Source organism: Tyto alba, unplaced genomic scaffold, assembly GCF_018691265.1.
Source record: "Tyto alba isolate M040663 unplaced genomic scaffold, T.alba_DEE_v4.0 Super-Scaffold_8, whole genome shotgun sequence".
Classification (NCBI taxonomy): Eukaryota; Metazoa; Chordata; class Aves; order Strigiformes; family Tytonidae; genus Tyto; species Tyto alba.
Genome location: NW_024881329.1, coordinates 3,592,391 through 3,611,039, shown reverse-complemented (window position 1 = coordinate 3,611,039; position 18,649 = coordinate 3,592,391). Strand labels below are relative to the sequence as shown.

At 58.7% G+C, this 18,649-nt stretch overlaps 1 protein-coding gene across 1 annotated transcript; it reads left to right on the top strand.

Annotated features, from left to right (window-relative positions):
• The first annotated feature begins 768 nt into the window (after window positions 1–768).
• Window positions 769–18,321, top strand: IGF2 (insulin like growth factor 2). The gene is made up of 4 exons (XM_042785614.1): window positions 769–1,313; window positions 8,900–9,062; window positions 16,218–16,384; window positions 16,826–18,321. The coding sequence occupies exons 1-4, from the start codon at window positions 1,209–1,211 to the stop codon at window positions 17,066–17,068; spliced, it is 678 nt and encodes a 225-aa protein (XP_042641548.1). The 5' UTR covers window positions 769–1,208; the 3' UTR covers window positions 17,069–18,321.
• The last annotated feature ends 328 nt before the right edge of the window (window positions 18,322–18,649 follow it).

Here is an 18,649-nt window from a genome sequence, read left to right as displayed (position 1 = left end):
CCCGGCCAGGAGGAACCGCTCCGGGAAGGGGCTCTGCGGGGTGCGAACCCCGAGACCCGATGCTTTCTGGAGGGGCAGCGTCCGCGTCGTCCGCACCCGCGGACACGCACGGGTGGACGCGAGGGGCTCGCTCGTGCCGAGGCGGGGGGCTCGTTTGCCCGCGCTGGGGCGCGGAACGCGGGACGGGAACAGGCGTGGGAGCGCGGGAGGGAGCGGGGCGGGGGGGGGGGGCGCGCGCGGCCGGACCCTGCGGGGCCGCGGCTTCTCCGCGGAGCCCCGCGGACACCTGTGTCCCGGGAGCCGGCCCCCACCGGGAGGGCGCAACATCCCCTCTCCTCCCCCCCCCCCCCCAAGGGCCTGGGGCTCGCCGTCGAGCAGCCAGGGGTGCTCGGGGGGTGCCCCCCAGCATTTTGGGCAGGGGCTCGGGGCGCGGACCCCCCACCTCCGCCCCTCACCTGCGGGGGCGGCGGGGGGATGCGAGCAGCCCCTCTTTCCCCCCCACCCCCTCCCCCCCCCCGCGCCAGCCGGGGTGGGTCAAAGCCCCCCACTCGGGAGCAGCCTGCGAAGAAAGCGTGCGGCAGAAACTTTCTGTGCCCTCTTCCCTCCCCGAGCTGGACTCCGGAGGGTTACGAGGGAGAAGGAGGGAAGAAAGGAAGGGAGGGAGGGAAGAGAGGGGGTTAGACCGCTCTGCAACATTATTGGCTGCGTGGCCGGGCTGGTGCTCGCTGGGGAAGTCAGAGCATGCCCATTGGGGGGGTATAAAAGGGGGGCAGCCGGAGCGCCCTGCCTGTCTCCTCGCTCGTGGGGCAGCCAGCCGGGAGCAGCGGGCAGTCAGGCAGCCGGCCCCTCCGCCCCGGCCAGGGGGACGCAGTCAGTAAACACAAAAGTGAGAGCCACCCAAGGGGCAGCCAAAGCAGGAGGAGAGAAAGAGAAGGGGGGGAAAAAAAAAAAAAAAAAAAAAAAAAAAGAGGAGGGGAAAAACAGGAAAAAAAAAAAGGAGGAAAAAAAAAAAAAAAAGGAAAGAAAAAGAAAAGGAAAGCGCTCGCTCGCTCTCTAGAATAACAAAATACCTAATCGTAACAAAATAACATCCTTCAGACAAAATCAAGCAGGAACTTGACATACCAAAAAGGCGAGGCGAGGAGAGCGAGGCAGGGCGCGGGGAAGGCGAGCCAAAGCCGCGATCGCTGCCCGGGCAGGAGAGCAGCATGTCAAGCGCCGGGGCCCCCGCGGACGAGCGCTGCCGGCAGCCCGCCTTCCTCCCCGGCCCGCCGCCGCCGCCCGAAGTTGAGAGCAGCAGCGGCAGCGCCAAGGTAAGCGCCGCTCGGCCCCGCGCCGCTCCGCGCCGCTCCGCGCTGCCCCGCGCCGCGCCGCGCTGCCCCTCGGCGGGCAGAGCCAGGAGGGCTCCCCCCGCGCCGCGCCGCGCCGCGCCGCGCCGTCCCCCACGCGTGTCACTAGAGGGACCCCGAGAGCCGGCCCAGCCGCGGGCTGGCGGGGCGGCCCGCTGCGGTGGGGTGCGGGGGGTATCCCCGGGGGGGCGCCCCGCGTCCCGGCGGCAGGGACTGCGGGGACACCCACACCCCACGCCCCAGCATCTTGCTGTGTGTGTGTTGGGGGGGGGGGGGGGGAGGCGCGGGTGGGGGGTGTGCTGGCAGCGGGACCGCTTGCGCGCAAATCCGCGCGCCCCAGCGGCGGCGGGGAGCCGGCGCGGCGCGGTCCCGCGTGGGGAGCCGCGGAGGGGCCGGGGCTACGCGGGGTCAGGCGGGAGCGGGGAGCCGGTGGCAGCGGCGGGGAGGGACGGGCGGTTCGGTTCTCCCGCCCCGGAGAGCGGGGAGGTTGTTAAACTCTCTTCTGCAAAACACTGCGGTGCGTTCGGTCTCGGAGGGATAAAAATACAGAGAGGAAAAACAAGAAAGCAGAGCCAAAATGGAGTGAGAGTTAATGGTTGGCATGCAGCCTTCGACTTTGTGTGATTTTTTTTTTTTTTTTGGTATTATTTTTTTTTCTTCTTCTTCTTCTTCTTCCTTCCCAATTGCTTTTCCCTACAGTAATTGTTTTAAGAGCGCAACTTGGAAAGGTTTTAGCACTCTGTTGAGCAGTAGGGAATTGGGGCACATGAGGAAACTCGGATTTAGCGTAACTGTACCAGCAGATGTGGCTGCCTTGCCTCAAGCCAGTGGTACTTTAGCAGGGTTTCCGATCTGCCAGGTCTCGCTCAGGCGGCGTGGAGCAATCGAGTGTGAAAACAAGGTTTGTGTGGGTGGTTTTAAATAGACACCTCGGGAGAACCGCTGCTTTCAGTCCTTGAGTCGAGGCTTCCTATACAAAGTCTGTAGTTTTCTTCCAAATGCCGGGATGTGCTTGGGAGGCCGAGGCCTGGTTTTCTTTGGGTTTATTTGTTGTCAGGTTGTGTGCCTGCGTGTGTGTCTGTGTGTGTGGTTTTTCCTTTTACTTCGCAGCGTTCAGCGTGTTGGGTTTTTTTATTCCTCCTCTTGCCTTGATTTAGAGTGGAGCTGAGGAGCCCGGGTCGTGGGGTTTTGTGAGGGTGACTTTGTGCTAAGGACATCTGGAGGAATAAAACTGACTGACACTTCTGATTTGAGCTTCACTGAGCTGTTTTGGACCCAACTTGACAATTTTGGTGGGGGTGAATGGGTCAGAGCTGTAAATCTTGCTCCATGTTGTCGACACCCACACAAGTTCACTCAGCCTTTCAAAGGGGCGATCCCGGCTCCTGTGAAAATTCATTAAGGGATAAAAGATTTGACACCGCGGGTCCCCTCCCACCGCCGCATGAAATCTGAGAGCCGAAATGTGTCTGCGTGTGTGTCCCAGCGCTTTTTCTGACAGGTGATCCTTTTTGCAGCCCGGCTGGAGGGCCGCTGCTTTGACCAGGCAACCCCGAGGTGTCAGTGCGTGTCTTCCCACTGATTCCTGTAGCCTTCGGCGCGAGCCCGGCTCGCCTCACGGAGCACCGGAGGAAAGCATTTCTCTACTTTTCTTTTTTTAAATAAAGCAAGCACAGCAGGTGAGGTCTTATTTTGAGAGGGACCGAGGAGTTGGTGTGTTTCCAGCAGTGCATATGAGCACTGTAAGTGGCCCACCCTCTCCCCGCTCGTGTCCTGGGACTGACCTCTCCCATCCTTCTTGGGATTGTCTTCGCTTTTAAAGGCTGCTGTGTGTCTTAACGGGGCAAAGAGATACCGGCCTCCCTCCACGCGTTTGCGGGAGGGGTCCGGAGAGGTGGGGGGCACTGGGGGAGGAAATCTGCCTTGGGTTGCAGCCCGGCTCTGGAAGGGTTAAAGCCGCTCTGCCAAGACATAAAGCAAGTTCAACGTGTTGTGGGAATATCACTTGCCAGTAGGCTCCAGTCACCACAATTTCTGATTTAACAGCTTAACTTGCTGTTAACTTTCCCTGATATATTCCAGGTTTTGGATGGGAATGCAGAAAGGAGAGAGGAACAATAAAGAAAGGAGTTAAGTGAGGCTACTAAAATGGACTTAAATCCCTTCACTGGGTCCTGCCAGCTGTCTTTAGAAGAGTTAAGCAAGATTGCATTTCCTTTTTTTTCTGCAATAAATCAAATGTTTCTGGGCTGCATACCAAAATTTGTGCAATACGCTCTTACTCCCCAGTGGGGTGAGTAAATGGTACTGAATACCCCATTCACCTTTTTCAGCTTGATTTTTCCACAGCTCCGGTGGTTCTCTCTGCGGCACGTCCAGCCGCGCTGCCCCGGCCCCCGGCCCGCGGGCGGAGGAGGCAGGTGTCGGGATGGGAGGCGGGAAGGTGACCCCCGGCCTGGGACGGAGTGGGCTGCTGGTGGGGACAAGCAGAGAAGACAAAAAAACGAGGGCTAAAAATAGCGGCAGCATTGCCAACCTCAGCCATATGAATGTCATGCGAGCCAGGTGCCAAGAAGCAGGAGGGGTTTTTATTTTTTTTTCAAGCTAAACAGCAAAACCCCTGGCCCCGGGTCGGTTTTATTCGCCTGACGGTCGAAAGTTTTGTGTTTTGCAGCTTCTTCCAGGCTGTGGGTTGGAAATCTCCTCCCTGCTCTTGTAGACGAAATGGGAGGCTCTTCTGCGGCACAGCGCGGGGTGGCTCCTCTCCCTTCGGGTACTCCCCCGTGCCCCTGCCCACGACGCAGCCCCTGGCTGGTTTTCGGCTGCCAAGGCACCTGCGTCTCCCCGTAGCCCTTCGCTGCTCGGCCCCTCGGGGTGCCGTGGCCCGGCGCCCTGCGTGAGGTTGCCCGTGGGCCGGGGCGGCGTGAGCTTGGCACGTGCGAGCTTGGCACGCTCCCGCCTCCTGCCCCTTCACACTTAAAACTGGCTCAGCTCCCCGCTCCCCCCCCACCGGGGCTGCCTACCGAGAGGAGGAGCGCAGGGACAGGGATGCTCAGCATCTCCCACGGGCGATGGTCGGAGTAGCCAAGCATCAGTCTGGCCGCTTTTTTGGGCAGGGGTGGAGGGTGATGGAGGCTGGGATGTGCAAACTGGGGTTTTCCCCTCCTGTGCACGCCTCTGGGTTTGGGCTGATGACTTTTCGCCGTGCTCCCTTTCCTTTTAAATGCTGCACTGCTCTACGCAGAAATAAGTTTGTTGGGTTTTGGTTTGTTTTCTTTTTTTTTTTTTCTTTTTTTTTTTTCTTTTTGCTGTCCAAATCCAAATTTTGTAGACTGGGCCATCTGTCAATTCCCTCCTACGTTGTTCTGTTCATATTAAACTGTAATGAAGGCCAGACTGAAGAAGGAATTAGGTCAGACAGGAGGTTTTAGTCTCTGTTTTTGGGGAGATGGTTGTTGCCCAAGAGAGGCACCGTGGTTTGGTTGGCTCAGCACAAGGCTGGATGCAAGGGATGCCTGAGCTGTCCTCCGAGATTTGGCAACTGGGCTGTTTAGCACATCGTGGCCTCTTGGCCCCCGACTCCCCAGCAGCTGGATAGAAATCGCCGATCCAGCTGATTCTGCAGCAAATCCTGAAAAAATCCTTTAGTGGCCTCAGGCGGGAGGGTGGCTCCCAGCGTGCCGCAGCCCCCTCGGAGAGGACCCTCTCTGTTGGTGTGTCCCCGCTGGCTGGGGGCTGCCGAGAGGTTGTTTGGGGGTCCCTGGCCATGGGTGCAGCAGTTCGTGCTGCGGGGGGGTGGGGGGGACGGGGGGGGGAATACACGGGAGTCCCAAGGCAGCGGCAGCATTCCGCTTGCGGCAGCTCACGGCCGAGCTGGCTCCAGCGGCAGCCTGGCTTCGTGCCGGGACCCGGGGATGCAGGGGCAGGCGGGAGAGGGACACGGAGGATGGAGGGCAAAGCAGACCCTCTCCGGGCAAGGAGAAGCCAGCGGCATGCTCCAATGGCTTGTCTGAGCCTCTCCCACGCCAAGAAGGCCGCTCTTGGAATGCGGGTTAATCAGGGGAGCTTCAGGTGCGATTCCCAGGACGGCGCGGTGCACCCGTGCAACTAAGAAACTGCTCTTGCATCACCCCCTTGCACACCGTGTGGGGTCTGAGCCCTCGTTAGGAGGAATTCAGCGCTCGGGTTGTTGGGCACCCGGTGCTGCCGTTTCCACCGCCCCGGTGAAAACCGCATCCTGAGGCGTCAGCTCTCCGCCGGCACGTGAGGAGGAACGGCAGCCGGCACGGCTGATTCAACCCACTTTGGCAAGAATCAGACTTGGGTGGGTATAGCCTCTCTCCTAGCAGAGTCGGGACCCGGCCCATTAGGGAAGCACCCTGCTTACCTCTCGCTGCCCTGTTCCCGTTACATCTCACGTGAGAGAGGCTTTCCAATAAAAACCTGAAGGCTTTTCCACCCATCAGCGTGAATTTACTCCCGTCCCACAGCTGAGGGGCCTGTCCCTGTCCTAGGGCTTGGACTAGAAACCAAAAGCAGTGCTGTCCCACATTTCCAGTGGAGAATGAAGGCTCGGAGGTGTTCGTAGGGCTTTGGTTGATGATGCTGAGCGGGATTTGGCTATGACAACTGAAGCCACATGCAACCCGTGCAGCCGGCATGGTGCTTGTGCCAGGTCTGCGGGTTCCCAGCTGTGCCGTGCCACCCTGTTTTGGGGAGCGGCGCCTGCTAAGCATCCATGCTAAGGAGGAGCAGGAGAGGGGAAGGACTGGCTGAAAGGTGATCGGGATGCGCTGAGCCGGCGACGGCACCCTGGTAGCCTGTCTAGCCTTTGGGTGAAGCCTGGGGGCTTTTTCTCTGCAGGGTCAGTAGGGCCAAAGAGAGAGGGGGGGAGCTTACGGGGTTGGGTTGGGCTGCGGCTCCATCAAGCTGGAGAGATACTGCAGCACTGGGTAGTAAATAAAGATGCTTTTTGCTTTGCTGCCCGGTTTCTCGTTACACGGCTGCTGGAGGGAGTGGGGAGACGCCAAGGTGACCGCGGTGGAAAGGGCTGGCGCTTGATGCGTGGGCAAAGGGGGGACTTCATTGCATCGCACACCACCACGTTAGCCCGGCTTGGGATGACAGCGTTGGGGCCGTCCCTGTCCTTGCAGCTTCAGGGGGGGCTTCCTGGCCGGGGTTACGGGGTGCTGAGCACCTAAAAGAGCTCGCAGGGAAGGCTGCCAGGGGCCACCTTGTGCTTGCGGTGCAGGTTGCGCAGGAGAGGGTGTTTTCCGAGGAGCACAAGTTCTTTTCCACAGAAGGTATCAGGTCTCCCCAGCATCAGATATCGCCCCGCCAACAAAACCTTGCTCTCCCCTTGCTTCAGAGCATCTCACCCCTTTCTTTAGACCGAACGGGGAGGAAAAACTGCGTTTGTCACCTGTGCCACCAAGGAAGCCCCTTTTGGGGGGCCGGCTCTGGCTTGGAGGGGGCTGTCACGCAGCCCACTCGTTAGCCACAGTGCTCGCAGCCAGCATGAGCCTAATTGGGGATGGGGGATTATTTGGGTGTCTTGAAGTCCCACATCAGCGGCTTGGACGGCGGCGCTGGCTGGCGCGCATCTGCCGCCCCAGCAATGAGCTGCCGCGCTACCTGCGCCCCGGGGACACCAGCAATCAGGAGCTGCATGTTTAAAAAAAAAAAAAAAAAAAAGAGGAAAAAGGGGGGAGGAAAAAAAAAAAAAAAAGGAAAGGGAGCGGGATCATCGGTCTCTTGTCATTTGGAGAGCCAGTTGCCAATGCTGCTATACTGGGGGCACGAGTCAAGCAGCCAGTGTGACACTGTGGTCGTGCTGGGGAGGCCCACTAAAACCTGTCGGCCGCTTGATAAAAAAAATCAAGGTGAAAAGGTGTTGGTGGCAAAACACTGCAGCTTGGCAGTGTGGTGCAATCACAGCCTGGTGCCATCCCTCTGCTCCTCGTGTAATATAGACCATAACCCCCGCGGTGGAGCCGAAGGGACCGGTGCTACTGGAAAAGCTGGTCCCGGTCCCATCACTTGCTGGTTTGATCCCAGTTTGTTCCCAGGGCTGCTGCCTTTCTTGGCCAGAGCCCTTGGAGGGATTTTGCTGGTCTCTGCCAGCACGGGCTGAGCGATACGATGGGCATCGAAGCTCATGCCGGGGGGAGATGTCCCCCTCAGCCCACCCAGACCTCTCAGCCTCCGTTTTGGCTTTTCTTGCTGCTGATCCCTGTCCTCCCGCTGCTCAGAAGAGCTCGCGGCTTGTAAGCACGGCACATTTCTAGCAGCGACGATTTGAGCTACGTGCTAGTAAAAAATTGGTGGCAAGGGTGGGTTTATTGCTGGCAGGACCGTAGCGGGGCCCCGGGGGAGCTGGGCTAATTTCCTGGCTGCGCTGCAGACTTCCCCCGTGACCTTGGGCGAGTCATTTAATCTATCCTGGGCTTTGGCTCCATCTCCGAGCATCCCGGGGGGGTGAGGTAATATTCATTAACTGATATTATTCTCGAGTTGCTCAGATGCTATGGTGATGAAGGCTGGCTGTGAAACCCAGTGTCTTGGCTGAGCGTTAGCAGGGAGAGGGGCTGCTTCGCTTGAGATTTAGCACTGCCCCACGCTGGCTGCTATTTTGCCACACTTCCCCTCTTCATTTTGAGCTGACATGTCTGGCCACCATCGTTATTTGGCTGTATATACTCAGTGATGCTCATCACTGGGGGGACTATGATGCCTTGAACCACCCGTGGGTTTTGCCTCATCCAGTGAGGCAATAGCACCCTCGCTTTGCACCTGCAGAAGCCAACACGGAGGTAAAGCTGTTTGCCAGAGATGAGTCAGGGGAAATCTTTGGGTTAGTTAGCAAATATCCAGGGAGTTTCTTTTTTACTCCTCCACGCTGGCTGATACCCCGCCTTGGCCCTCCTTGGTGATGCTGCAGGCGTGTTTCCCATGGGACAGCTCCGCTCCTGAGGGATGGCTTCTCGGTCCCGGCTCTCATCAGCAAACACGGCTTGTGCAATCAGCCCCTCGATTGCCTGAGCCTTGGCCGGGCCAGTCTCTCGCACGCCCGGGGCGAAGGCCGCTGCTCCCTGGCAAAACCCAGCTTTCCTCAAAAGCAGCTCTAGGACAGTTTGCAACTTCATTTGTTTCCGCTTTGAGGGAACACGTGTTCAGGTAGGGCACGAAAACCTGTCGTCAGAAATGAAAGGAAAACCCATACCTCCGGATAATCATTTGAATGATTTCCCATGTAAAAGAGGGGGGGGGGGGGGGAAAAATACAAAATCACGCTGCTGAAAGAGCAGGGGGAATAAAAACCTTTCAGAGGGAGGCTGAAGTGGGATTTTTCCAATGGAAAAACTGCTTCAATGCAAACCTTGTCTGCCCGGAGCGGCAGGGCGAGCGCAGGCGGCCCTTCCCGGCAGCAGCCTGGCACGTTCGGGCACGGAACCCGCGGCGTGCTGCGGGCTGGGGAGGGGGGGAGCATCGCCTGGGGAGGTGGCAGAGGGGTCTCGCGCGCCGCGCTAACGCTGTGCCTCTGTCCCCAGGTGCAGAGGATGTGTGCGGCGAGGCAGATGCTGCTGCTGCTGCTGGCCTTCCTGGCCTACGCGCTGGATTCGGCCGCGGCGTACGGCACGGCGGAGACCCTCTGCGGCGGGGAGCTGGTGGACACGCTGCAGTTCGTCTGCGGGGACAGGGGCTTCTACTTCAGTAAGTGCCGGGTGGCTGCGGGCAGCGGGCAGGGTGCTGCCCCCCCCCCCCTCCCCCTCGCACCCCTCGCTTCGATGGAGCTGGGCCGGGAGGGAAAGGAAGGGGTTTCCCAGCCCGGTCGGTGCTTTTTGGGATTGCCTCGCCCGTGGCGGTAGGCCAGGAGAGGAGAGAGAAAAGCGACGTGCTCAGGGTGACGCGCACCCACCTCGCGCCGATTTTGGGGACTGTCTAGCCCCACGGGGGAAACCGGGTCCTGCATTTGATGCACGGGAAAGTCAAACATCGCTAGGGAGCCATAGGTGGTTGGCTCATCGGAGACGAGGGCAAGTCATTAAGATAACGAGGATGTCTGCGGGCAGCTCTTTGCTGAGCTTGGGCCCTGGCTTCTTTTTAAACCTTGCTGCCTAAGTGCTGCCTCCTGAGAGCAGGGAGCTGAGCGCTCCCCCTTTTTGGTCAGGCTTTCCTTGGGTACAACAACAGCTTCTAGGCCACTCCCTAAATACGCTTCGTGGCCTCCTGGCTACCTGCTGGTGAACCTGTCGCCGAAGAGTGATGTCTTACTCTTTTTGCAGTGCCAAAAAATGCAGCGCTGCTGTTGTCCGCAGCGTGCAGGTGGCTGCAGGACAGTTGGCCGGAGCGGGCTTTCCACCAGGATGCTTTGGGGGTTTGCACCCTTGGCATTAGCAGCACAACGGCTTAGCTGGTAAACAGGGAGGAGGAGGAGTAACCAGCAGTGATGGATGCTCAGTAATCTATGGGTAAAGGTGCCTCGAGCGTGACGCCTTGTTCTGGTGTTTCGGTCCCCTGCTCTGCTCGGGAGAGGGAAGCCCCTCTGTCTTGGTGCCCACTGAGGACTGAGCCAGAGTGACCACAGGAGAGATGCAAAACCAAGCAGGGGGGAAGAGGGTGGAGATGCCAGCTGCGCATGGTACCGTGCATTTGGCAGTCTTGCCTCTGCCTTGGGAAAAGGAATTAAAAAGTCATGTTCAAGTAACAGGGTGTTTTGTGGAGTAGTGGAGTTGGGAGCCAGCCTCCCCCTCATCTCAGGCTGCCTGGGCAGGGAACGGGGCACTACAAAGTTAGAAGATGACCCTGGATGTCCCTTCCCAGCCTGGACGTCCCTTCCCAGCCTGGACGTCCCTTCCCAGCCTGGATGCTCAGCCAGGCTCAGCTGAGGCTGCCTGCTGAGGTTGGGAGGGGAGAGGCGCAGGGATCCCCCCCCTCCAGCAGCAGCCAGGGTTTGGGCTGTGTAATTTGGGGCGTGCAGTTGGGCTGCGGGTGCCTTTGCAGCTAGCTGGGGGCGACCACCCTGCCCCAGCCCGGCCGAGCAGCAGGATGTTTTCACGGTCCCCTGGGGTGCTGCGGGCAGGCGGCGCTTTTGGGGACGCCCTGGGCGCGTTTCCTTCCTCTCGCCGAGCCAAGCGGCGAGGGTTTGCACGTCAGCTGCCCTTCCTCTTCTCATCTCCCCCTTCCACCTTTCCTCCGCCAACGAGCCCTGTGCTGGAGCTCGGCCGAGGCAGCGGGTCCAGCACTGGCCTTACTGGTGTGGCAAGGAGGCGAGCTCCTCTCCTGCCCTCACACCTCTTCCTCTCCCTCTATATATAGAGGAGCATCCGTCTCCCTCCCGTGGTTTCTCTTCCCTCCTCCCCCTCTCTGGGGATGAAAGGGAATGGGGCTTTTGTTTTACGGACAAACTGACCTCCTTTCACCTCAAATAACCCAGCCGCCCAGGCCAAAATAAAAACACTTTTGAAGGCAGAGAAGTCGCTTGGTGCCAAGTGGCCTGTCTGGTGCTTGCAAGGGGATTCTTGCTTTTTTTTTTTTTTTGGTCTTCTCCCATTCCTGGTTCTTCTTTTTGAATATTTCTGGAGAGCACAGGTGCTGGGGGATGAAGCAAAGTCCCCCCAGTCCCATATTTTAACCCCTTCTGCATCTGACCAGCCTGTGCTGTGCAGGAGTGAAGATGTTTGGGCGACGGCTCTACTTGATGAAGGGTTGGGACATCCCCAGCTCATCTGATTTTTTCCCTCTACCTCCATCAGTTGGCCTCATAAAGTGATTCATTCTCCTGACCACAGCCATCTTCACTCCTAAACCCTCCTGGCTACACTATTGCCACCGTGTAGGCTCAGTAGGGCATGGTTATGTTGCACGGTCGTGTGTTTATGTCTTAAAACCAGGCTGGGTTTGTCACGAACACATCTCAGCATGGGATGTGCGACCTGCTGAGCAGCCTGTGCTAACGCAGTCGTTTGTATGGGAGGTAAATGACTTGGGCAGCCTTGCCCCACAGGTAAAGGTGAGCCCTGCTTGCTGGACGGGGCCTGTTGCAAGCATTCGGCTGGTAATCTCAGAAGAAAACCAAAAATGGTATGACAATCTGCTATCGGTTTTCTGCTGCAGTGGTGATTTAAGTACTTAAACGATGCTCTGCGTTTTTCCAAGGGAGCACTTCAGCTAAGCAAAGCTGGCTCTGAAATACAGCACTGCTTGCATCCATGCAAGGGGACGCAGTGTACCAATGGTGCTTCACCCCCCTGGCATCTGGCGACGGGGGCATACGCAGCCTAACCTGAGGAGGGGGGCACCCCCTAATAAGTGGGATGCCCATCTGACTGCTGGTGTGGGGAGCGGGTCCCAGCCCCTGGGTGCACTGTGGCTGGCAGGTGCCCGGGGCTGAGGATGTTGAAGCTGCCTCTGAGAGCTGGGGCTGCAAAAGAGCTGCACCGACGGGGGCAGGAGCAGGGATGGCTTGGCTTTGGGACGCAGGGTGGGCACGGCGATGTGCACCACCGCCAGCCCTGCGCCGCATCCCGGGGTCGCCTGGCCAAGGTGCAGCTGGAGCCGTGCGTGCTTTGCTCTCCGCCTCTGCCGTGATTCCTCCCCCTCCGTGGCTTTTGGGGCTGGCCCACAGGTGGTGGCACCCCGCCGTGGCTCTGCAGCAGGGTCAGGACCCCTTCTCCCTGCTCCCCAGCACCCACCCCGGGGGCGGCAGCGTGGCCCGCAGAGGGATGCTGAGCGCAGCCCCGGGTGAAAAAAGTGGGGCAGGTCGAGATGAAGCCCCGGCTGTGAAGTTGCTGTCATGCAACGCTGGCAGGGAGGGGAGAAGGGGCTGCAATGGGAGAGGCGTCCAACTTCTCTGTAAACAACAGCTCCTGTTTCCTCCTTTCCAACAGCTGATAAGAATTTAGCTCTTTGCAGCCGCTTGTGCTGACGGGGCACATTCTTGCGCGCCCGCCGCTCCTCCGAATAATACTAGGAAAAAGCAGGGGGGAAAGTGTGGTGCCAGGGTGGGGGAGGGCCAGGCCAGGGGCACTGGGACGGGGCCCGGTGCCGCACAAAGGCCCCCTTGTTGCTCCTGACATTCCTGCAACAGGGGCGCGGGGACTGTTTACACCCAAAGTCCCCTTCCACTCGGCTTGCTGCCTGATTGACCAGAGGAGAGGGGACCCAACCAGGGTGGCACCGGCACCGCGTACCCCTCCCCGCAGCATCCGTCCGGCCCCGATGAGGGTGGGGAGCCTGGAGCAGCGGGGTGGTGATGCCGGGGACGGGACCCTCCTGTCCCCCCGTGGCCAGGGCGGTGTCACCGCCGCCGGCACGGAGGCATAGCTGAGTTGCAGGTACGCGGCCTCCGGGTTCTCCCAGGAGCAGGTTTGGCTTTGCACCGCTGCCAGGATGCCCAGCTCTCCCTGTCAGGGTAGCCTGCTGCTGGGTGGGAACGACTCCAGGCAGCTGGAGGGCTTTGCACCGCCGGGCTTTGCACCGCTGAGCTTTGCATCACCGGGCTTTTTGCATCACCGGGCTTTTTGCATCACCGGGCTTTGCATAGCCAGGCTTTGCACCGCTGGGCTTGGCCCCTCAGCAGAGCTGTAGGAGGTTTTGGTAGAGCACAATTTGGGGAAAAAAGAGAGCGCAGCCATTCATTGAAGGCCAAGAGGAAGTGCATTTCCTCAGGAGGAGGCGGGCGCCGCTGCAATGGGAAGTGGCTCGCGCGCCGCAGCTCGCTGCCCGCACAGCTCTCCCCTGCGGGCAAGGGACGGAGCAGCAAAACCCTCCCCGGGTTTGGCAGTGGCGGTCAAGTGAGATGCCACCCATGGGCAAAAGCCAGGAATTTTAAATTTCAGTCCGTGCGTAAATTGTTGTTACGGAACAAACGCTTTTCTCAATCCAGGTCAGCAGCGATATTGCTGTTAACCAGCAGTGCCCTGGCATCTCTTCCCTGCGCTGTTGTCTCCAGGTGCTTTCTGGGACTAAGTCCCTGTTTGTTATGGTTGCCTATTTTATTTTTTTTTTTTATTTTATTTTATTTTTTTTCCCCCTAAAGTAACTCTCCCGCAGTGGGTTGTGTCGGCATTTGGCGAGATCCGTACGGACTATTATGTAATGGGAAATGTGCCCTGTGGGACGGTTGCGGCGGAGCTGGCAGTGCCGCCAGCGAGGGGAACGGCACGCAGCAGCTCGCCACAAGAGCCAAGGGGCAGCGCGTCGGGGCCGGGGGCTGCGCCCGTGCCCGCCGGCTGGCCAAGGGGCTGGGCCACCACCGGGTCCCCGCCGGGAGCCCGCCCTGGCAGGGCCACGCCTGGCCCTTTGCAAACACGTGCTGCAGCGATCTCCCCCGGCTAGAAAGTGCCCTTGATGGCAAGGGGGTGAAAATGGTCCCGCTTTGCTTGCTGGGTTTCTTTCCCCTCCTCTTCTTTCCAAACAAACACATAGCTGCAAGTGGGCAACTTCTGTTTTCGAGAGGAGGCATATAACCTTTCAAAACCTCAACTTCTCCCCGAACCGTGCGTGTCGTCACTTGTGCAACCTTCTGTTCAGCGGGAGTGTGAATGCAGCCCTCTGGGGATGTGCTAGCAAGAGGGGGTGACTTGAATTTTTTCTCTTTCCCTTCCAAACTCTCCTTCTGCCCGTGCGCAGGATGCCTTTCTGGAGCAGCCTAACGCTTCAGCAACCTGCCGTGCGGGCAGGTTTGGGCACTGAGGTTTAGAGGTGCGGAGCGGGGACGGTATGCGGCGTGGGATGTCGGTGGCAGCACGTGTCTCCCATGGACCTCGCTGGGCGTGCGTATAGAATACACACCTATAGAGGAATATATGCACCTGGCCCCAGGCTGGCTCCGCTCCCCCGGCTCCCCTGGGCATCGCCACCCAGGCTGCCTACACCGGCATCGCTCCGACGGCCGCAGGCACCCAACACACCCACCCTGCCTTTACAGGGAGCGCCCAGTCCAGCGTGCCTGCTGGCCCCACGCATTTATAGAGAGAAATTTAAACTCCTAACAGCGCTCCCTTCGCTGAGCCTTTACCAAGAGGGAACCGTCCTTTTCACCTTCCTGTGGGGCTGGCGGCAGGTCGTGCCTGAATTTTTTCCAGAGAGAAAGAGAAAGGAAAGGAGGGTGGTGGTGCAGGGGGGGACGAATGTGGAAAACGGAGCATTTGAAATGACTCCCAAAGGCAGGCTGCGTGGTAGGAGTCAGCCGCCCCACCGCCCTGCGTCCCGATGCCACGTTTGCTCCCGCGACCTCCGAGCGTGGCGGGAACACAGCAGCGTGGAGCAGAGGGCTCCCCACTGGCGGGTGGTTTTAATAGAGAGGGGGTGCCCTGCTGCCAGGGGCTTCATTAGTGCAGAGCCCGTGGCGAGGTACGGTCGTGGGGTTTTGCATGCCAGCGTTGCACACACAGGGCTGCACTGAACACACAGGGCTGCATGGGAATGCAGAGGGCTGCATTGCACACTCATCTCGGCATTGCACATACATATTTGCACTGCACATACATGTTTGTATCGCACATATGCGGGGCTCCTTTTCACATGTGGGGTTGCACTGCATGCACAGGAAACTCCTGTGCTTTGCCCTTTGTTCCACGGCATTTTAGGTGGGCACCCAGATGGGGAAATCGGTCAACACTTTGCAAGCCAGAGCCCTTAAATCTTCACCAGGGCCAAATACTTGAGTGCCTGCTTCACCTGGAGTGCAGGGGAGGATGGCTGGTCATGCACGGGGCCAACGTGGACCATTTTGTGTGTTCCCCAAGCTGGCTGCGTGGTGGGGGCTCGGCGCGGCACGGTGAGCAGCGTCGGGCATCCACCGCTCACTCTGTTTTTCCTGTGCCCAAACTCTCCTGGCTGGGAGGTGGCACTGGATCCAGTTTGCATGCCCGGCTGGTGCTGGCCTCTGCTCCCCTCTCCTTGGAGCACCTTGCGCTGGGACGAGGTGCTCATGGCAGCGTGCAGAGCCCTGGCTGCAAACCCCACAGCGGCACAAGCGCATAACATGCCGCGTCCAATAACGCGGAGAAAATCCTTTCGTTTCGGGCCGGTGTACGTTTTGGAAGTCGCAATTCCCAAGCAAATTTGTTCTGCATCAGAAATTCAAATTTGCCCATCTCTCTGATTTCAAGAGCGGGAGGAAAATCGGTGAAACTGGTGTGAGGTTTTCCTCCGGAGCGCTTTGGCCATCCTTAAGCGGTGATGCGAAATGCACTCGGTTGTTGCTGCGCCGGACGCGGGCTTTCGCATCCTTCTGCAGGCAGAAATGGGAGAGGAGCCCTTATTAAAAGATTAACTTTAATAGCTATTCTTGGCGGGTGCGGGAGCCTGTATTCTTTCTGCAGCTGTCTCAGAGCTGTCCCATCTGGTAAAATTTAGCCGCCTTGGTTCGATTCACCTGCCTGAGCGTCGACCCGACGGAGGGAGGTTGGCAGCCGCAACGCCGTGCTGCTTCTTTCTAATAAAACTCGCTTGCCAGGATCAACATCGGAGACGGTCGCAGTAATCGGCGCAGCGCTGGCGGCCGGGCTGGGCTCGAGCTTCCTCGCTTTAGCTGCGCCCAAAAAAGGCCGCCCGTGCCGGAGGCATAGGAGGGGGATAAATCACCGCCGGGTACAGCGCCTTTAATTAGCGCCGCGCGCACGCGGGGAGCCCTGTTGGCATCAACAGCCTTCGCCTGGGAAAGTCTCGCCGCGAAACGCGGCCGGTTGGTGGGCGCGTGGCGGCCGGTTTGGGCGGAGCGCCCGCTATTTTGGAAGCGTGTGGGACCCACCGGTGTCTGGGGGCTGGTGGAGGGATGCCTGCGAGGGGACGGGTGCGGCGGCGGCGGGGAGAGGGTCCGGTCCGGGTTGGTGGCTAACGCCGGCGTCTCTGCCCTTGCAGGTAGACCAGTGGGACGAAGTAGCCGGCGGATCAACCGGGGGATCGTGGAAGAGTGCTGCTTTCGGAGCTGCGACCTGGCTCTGCTGGAAACCTACTGCGCCAAGTCCGTCAAGTCCGAGCGCGACCTCTCAGCCACCTCCCTGGGGGGCCTGCCGGCGCTCAGCAAGGTGGGGGGGGGGGGGGGGGGCTGCGCGGCCCCGCTCCCAGCTAACCAGCGGGAGAAGAGACGGGAAGGCGGTGGGTGGGAGAGGACAAACCCCAGCTGCGAGGTCTGCTGCTCTGCAGAGCCTTCAGGAGAGGCCTGCTGTTGGCGGCTCGTGGCGAACACCCCGCAGAAAAGCAGCTTTTAACGAGGCGGGCTGGATCAGAGAATCGTAGGCCGGTTTGGGTTGGGTTTAAGATCATCTGGTCCGAACCCCCTGCCACGAGCGGGGACGTCTCCAACCGGATCAGGTCGCCCCGTCCAGCCTGACCCTGAATGTTTCCAGGGATGGGGCAGCGTTTCCGTGGGATGGATGGAGCTCAAAGAGGGGATCCCCCCCGTCCGGGAGGGGAGGGGGTGGGCAGGCTTGCGGCGAGGCTGACCTTGCTGTCCCGTCCCCTCGCAGGAGAGCTTCCAGAAGCCCTCGCACGCCAAGTACTCCAAGTACGACGTGTGGCAGAAGAAGAGCTCGCAGCGGCTGCAGCGGGAGGTGCCCGGCATCCTGCGGGCTCGCCAGTACCGGTGGCAGGCGGAGGGGCTGCAAGCGGCCGAGGAGGCCAAGGCGCTGCACCGTCCCCTCATCTCCCTGCCCAGCCAGAGGCCCCCGGCGGCGCGAGCCTCCCCCGAAACGGCTGGCCCCCAGAAATGAACCCTGACCAGCCGTCTCGGTTTTTGATCTCCCCGGGGGAGGGCGGGAGGACTGGCGAGGCCCGGCCCCCCGAGCCCCCTCCGTCCCCGGGGCCGCCGAGCTGAGGAGCGGGGCGGCGGGGGCACCCTCACGCCGCTCCGGCCCCAACCCAACAACTGACACAGCAAGGAGGGGATGGCGGCGGCGGCGGGCAGCGCCGCTCCCGCCGCATCGTCCTTTCGGGGGGGGGGGGAGGGTTGTTTCGTTTCCCAGGCCTGATCCGTTCCCCCGCGCCCCCAGTATTTCCAAGCCTGTACTTGCAAAGGGACAGTTTGGCACTTGAACTTTTTGCTGCCGGGCGCTGCGTGACATCCCCGGTGCCAACGCCAGAAGACAAAAGAAAGAGCAAGAGGGAAAAAGGATATGAAGTTAAAATTCTTCTTTTTAATCTTTTTTTTCTCGAGAAGAGTCCATTCCGTGTCTTTCTTGACAATAAAGTGGAAAAAAAAAAAATAAAATGGGGAGAAATATTGAGGGATATAATTTTTTCGCCTCATTCCCACCCCACTTTTTTTTCTTCTTTTTTTTTTTTTTTTTTTTTCCTTTTGGTTTTCTTATTTTGATAACTTTCTTTTGCACCTTTAAAAGAAAAACGTACCTGAGAAGAAGTTCTGAGGAGCCCCCATCTGCATTTTTGTGTGTGTGCTTCATTACAAGATTCCAAATCGACTTGCACCTTTTTGAAATCATCGATGACGTGAGAAAGAGAGGAAGAGGAGAGAGAAAGCGAGAAAGAGAGAAGAAAAAGGAAAGGGGAAAGAAGAAAAAAAAAAAAAAAGAAAAAAGTGAGCTGATGCTCACTTTAAATGGAGGAGGCGTCTGCATTGCACATTTGCCACGGATTTAGTTGATTTATATATATAATATATTATATAACTTTTTTGGCAAAAAAAGCACTATTTTTATGGGACATTTTGTGTAGTATCTGAAGAGGGATTGTAATGTTTAAAATGTGTTATGGTGCTAAAGTAAGTTGGAAGGGAAAAAACCCAGAAATAGCAAGGGAGGGTGGGGAGGGAAGGACAAGATAGCGAATACTGAACTTGAAATTTTAGCTTTTCGTTTTAGGAAAAGTGTGATAAATGTGTTTCTTTTCTCTTCTGAAATATAGCTTGGTCATGACCATATGAGCTAGTTGGCTGTTACTCATGTACACAGATGCACGCACACACAGAAATACATCGACACGCATCCTTTTTTTTTTTTTTTTTTTTGTTAAAAAAAAAAAAAAAAAAAACCACCACCACAAAACCGCCACAATTTAGACTAAAAGGGAACTGTTCTAGAGACAAACTATTTTGAATGGTGAAGGTGTTGCCAGTTACAACTCGAGGCCCTGCTTCTGCACGGACCCCCCGACGGAGCTTGGCTTCCCGAGCCACGGGGGGACCAGCCGCTTCCCCCCCACCCTGACAGCTCGCTCGCGCGCCGATGCTCCGGCGCCCAGCCCCTGCAGAAGCACCAGCCCTGCTCCCCACCTTTTCCTTCTCTTGCCCTTTGCGTCCTTCTCGCCGGACCCCCCCCTTCCCTGCCCTGCGCCCC

What these genes read in the sequence shown, in the direction of transcription:
- IGF2 (XM_042785614.1), top strand. Translation starts at nt 1,209, where the DNA reads ATGTCAAGCGCCGGGGCCCCCGCGGACGAGCGCTGCCGGCAGCCCGCC. An exon ending in GGACAGGGGCTTCTACTTCA is followed by an intron (nt 9,063 to 16,217) that starts GTAAGTGCCGGG and finishes CTGCCCTTGCAG; the next exon opens with GTAGACCAGTGGGACGAAGT. An exon ending in GCCTGCCGGCGCTCAGCAAG is followed by an intron (nt 16,385 to 16,825) that starts GTGGGGGGGGGG and finishes GTCCCCTCGCAG; the next exon opens with GAGAGCTTCCAGAAGCCCTC.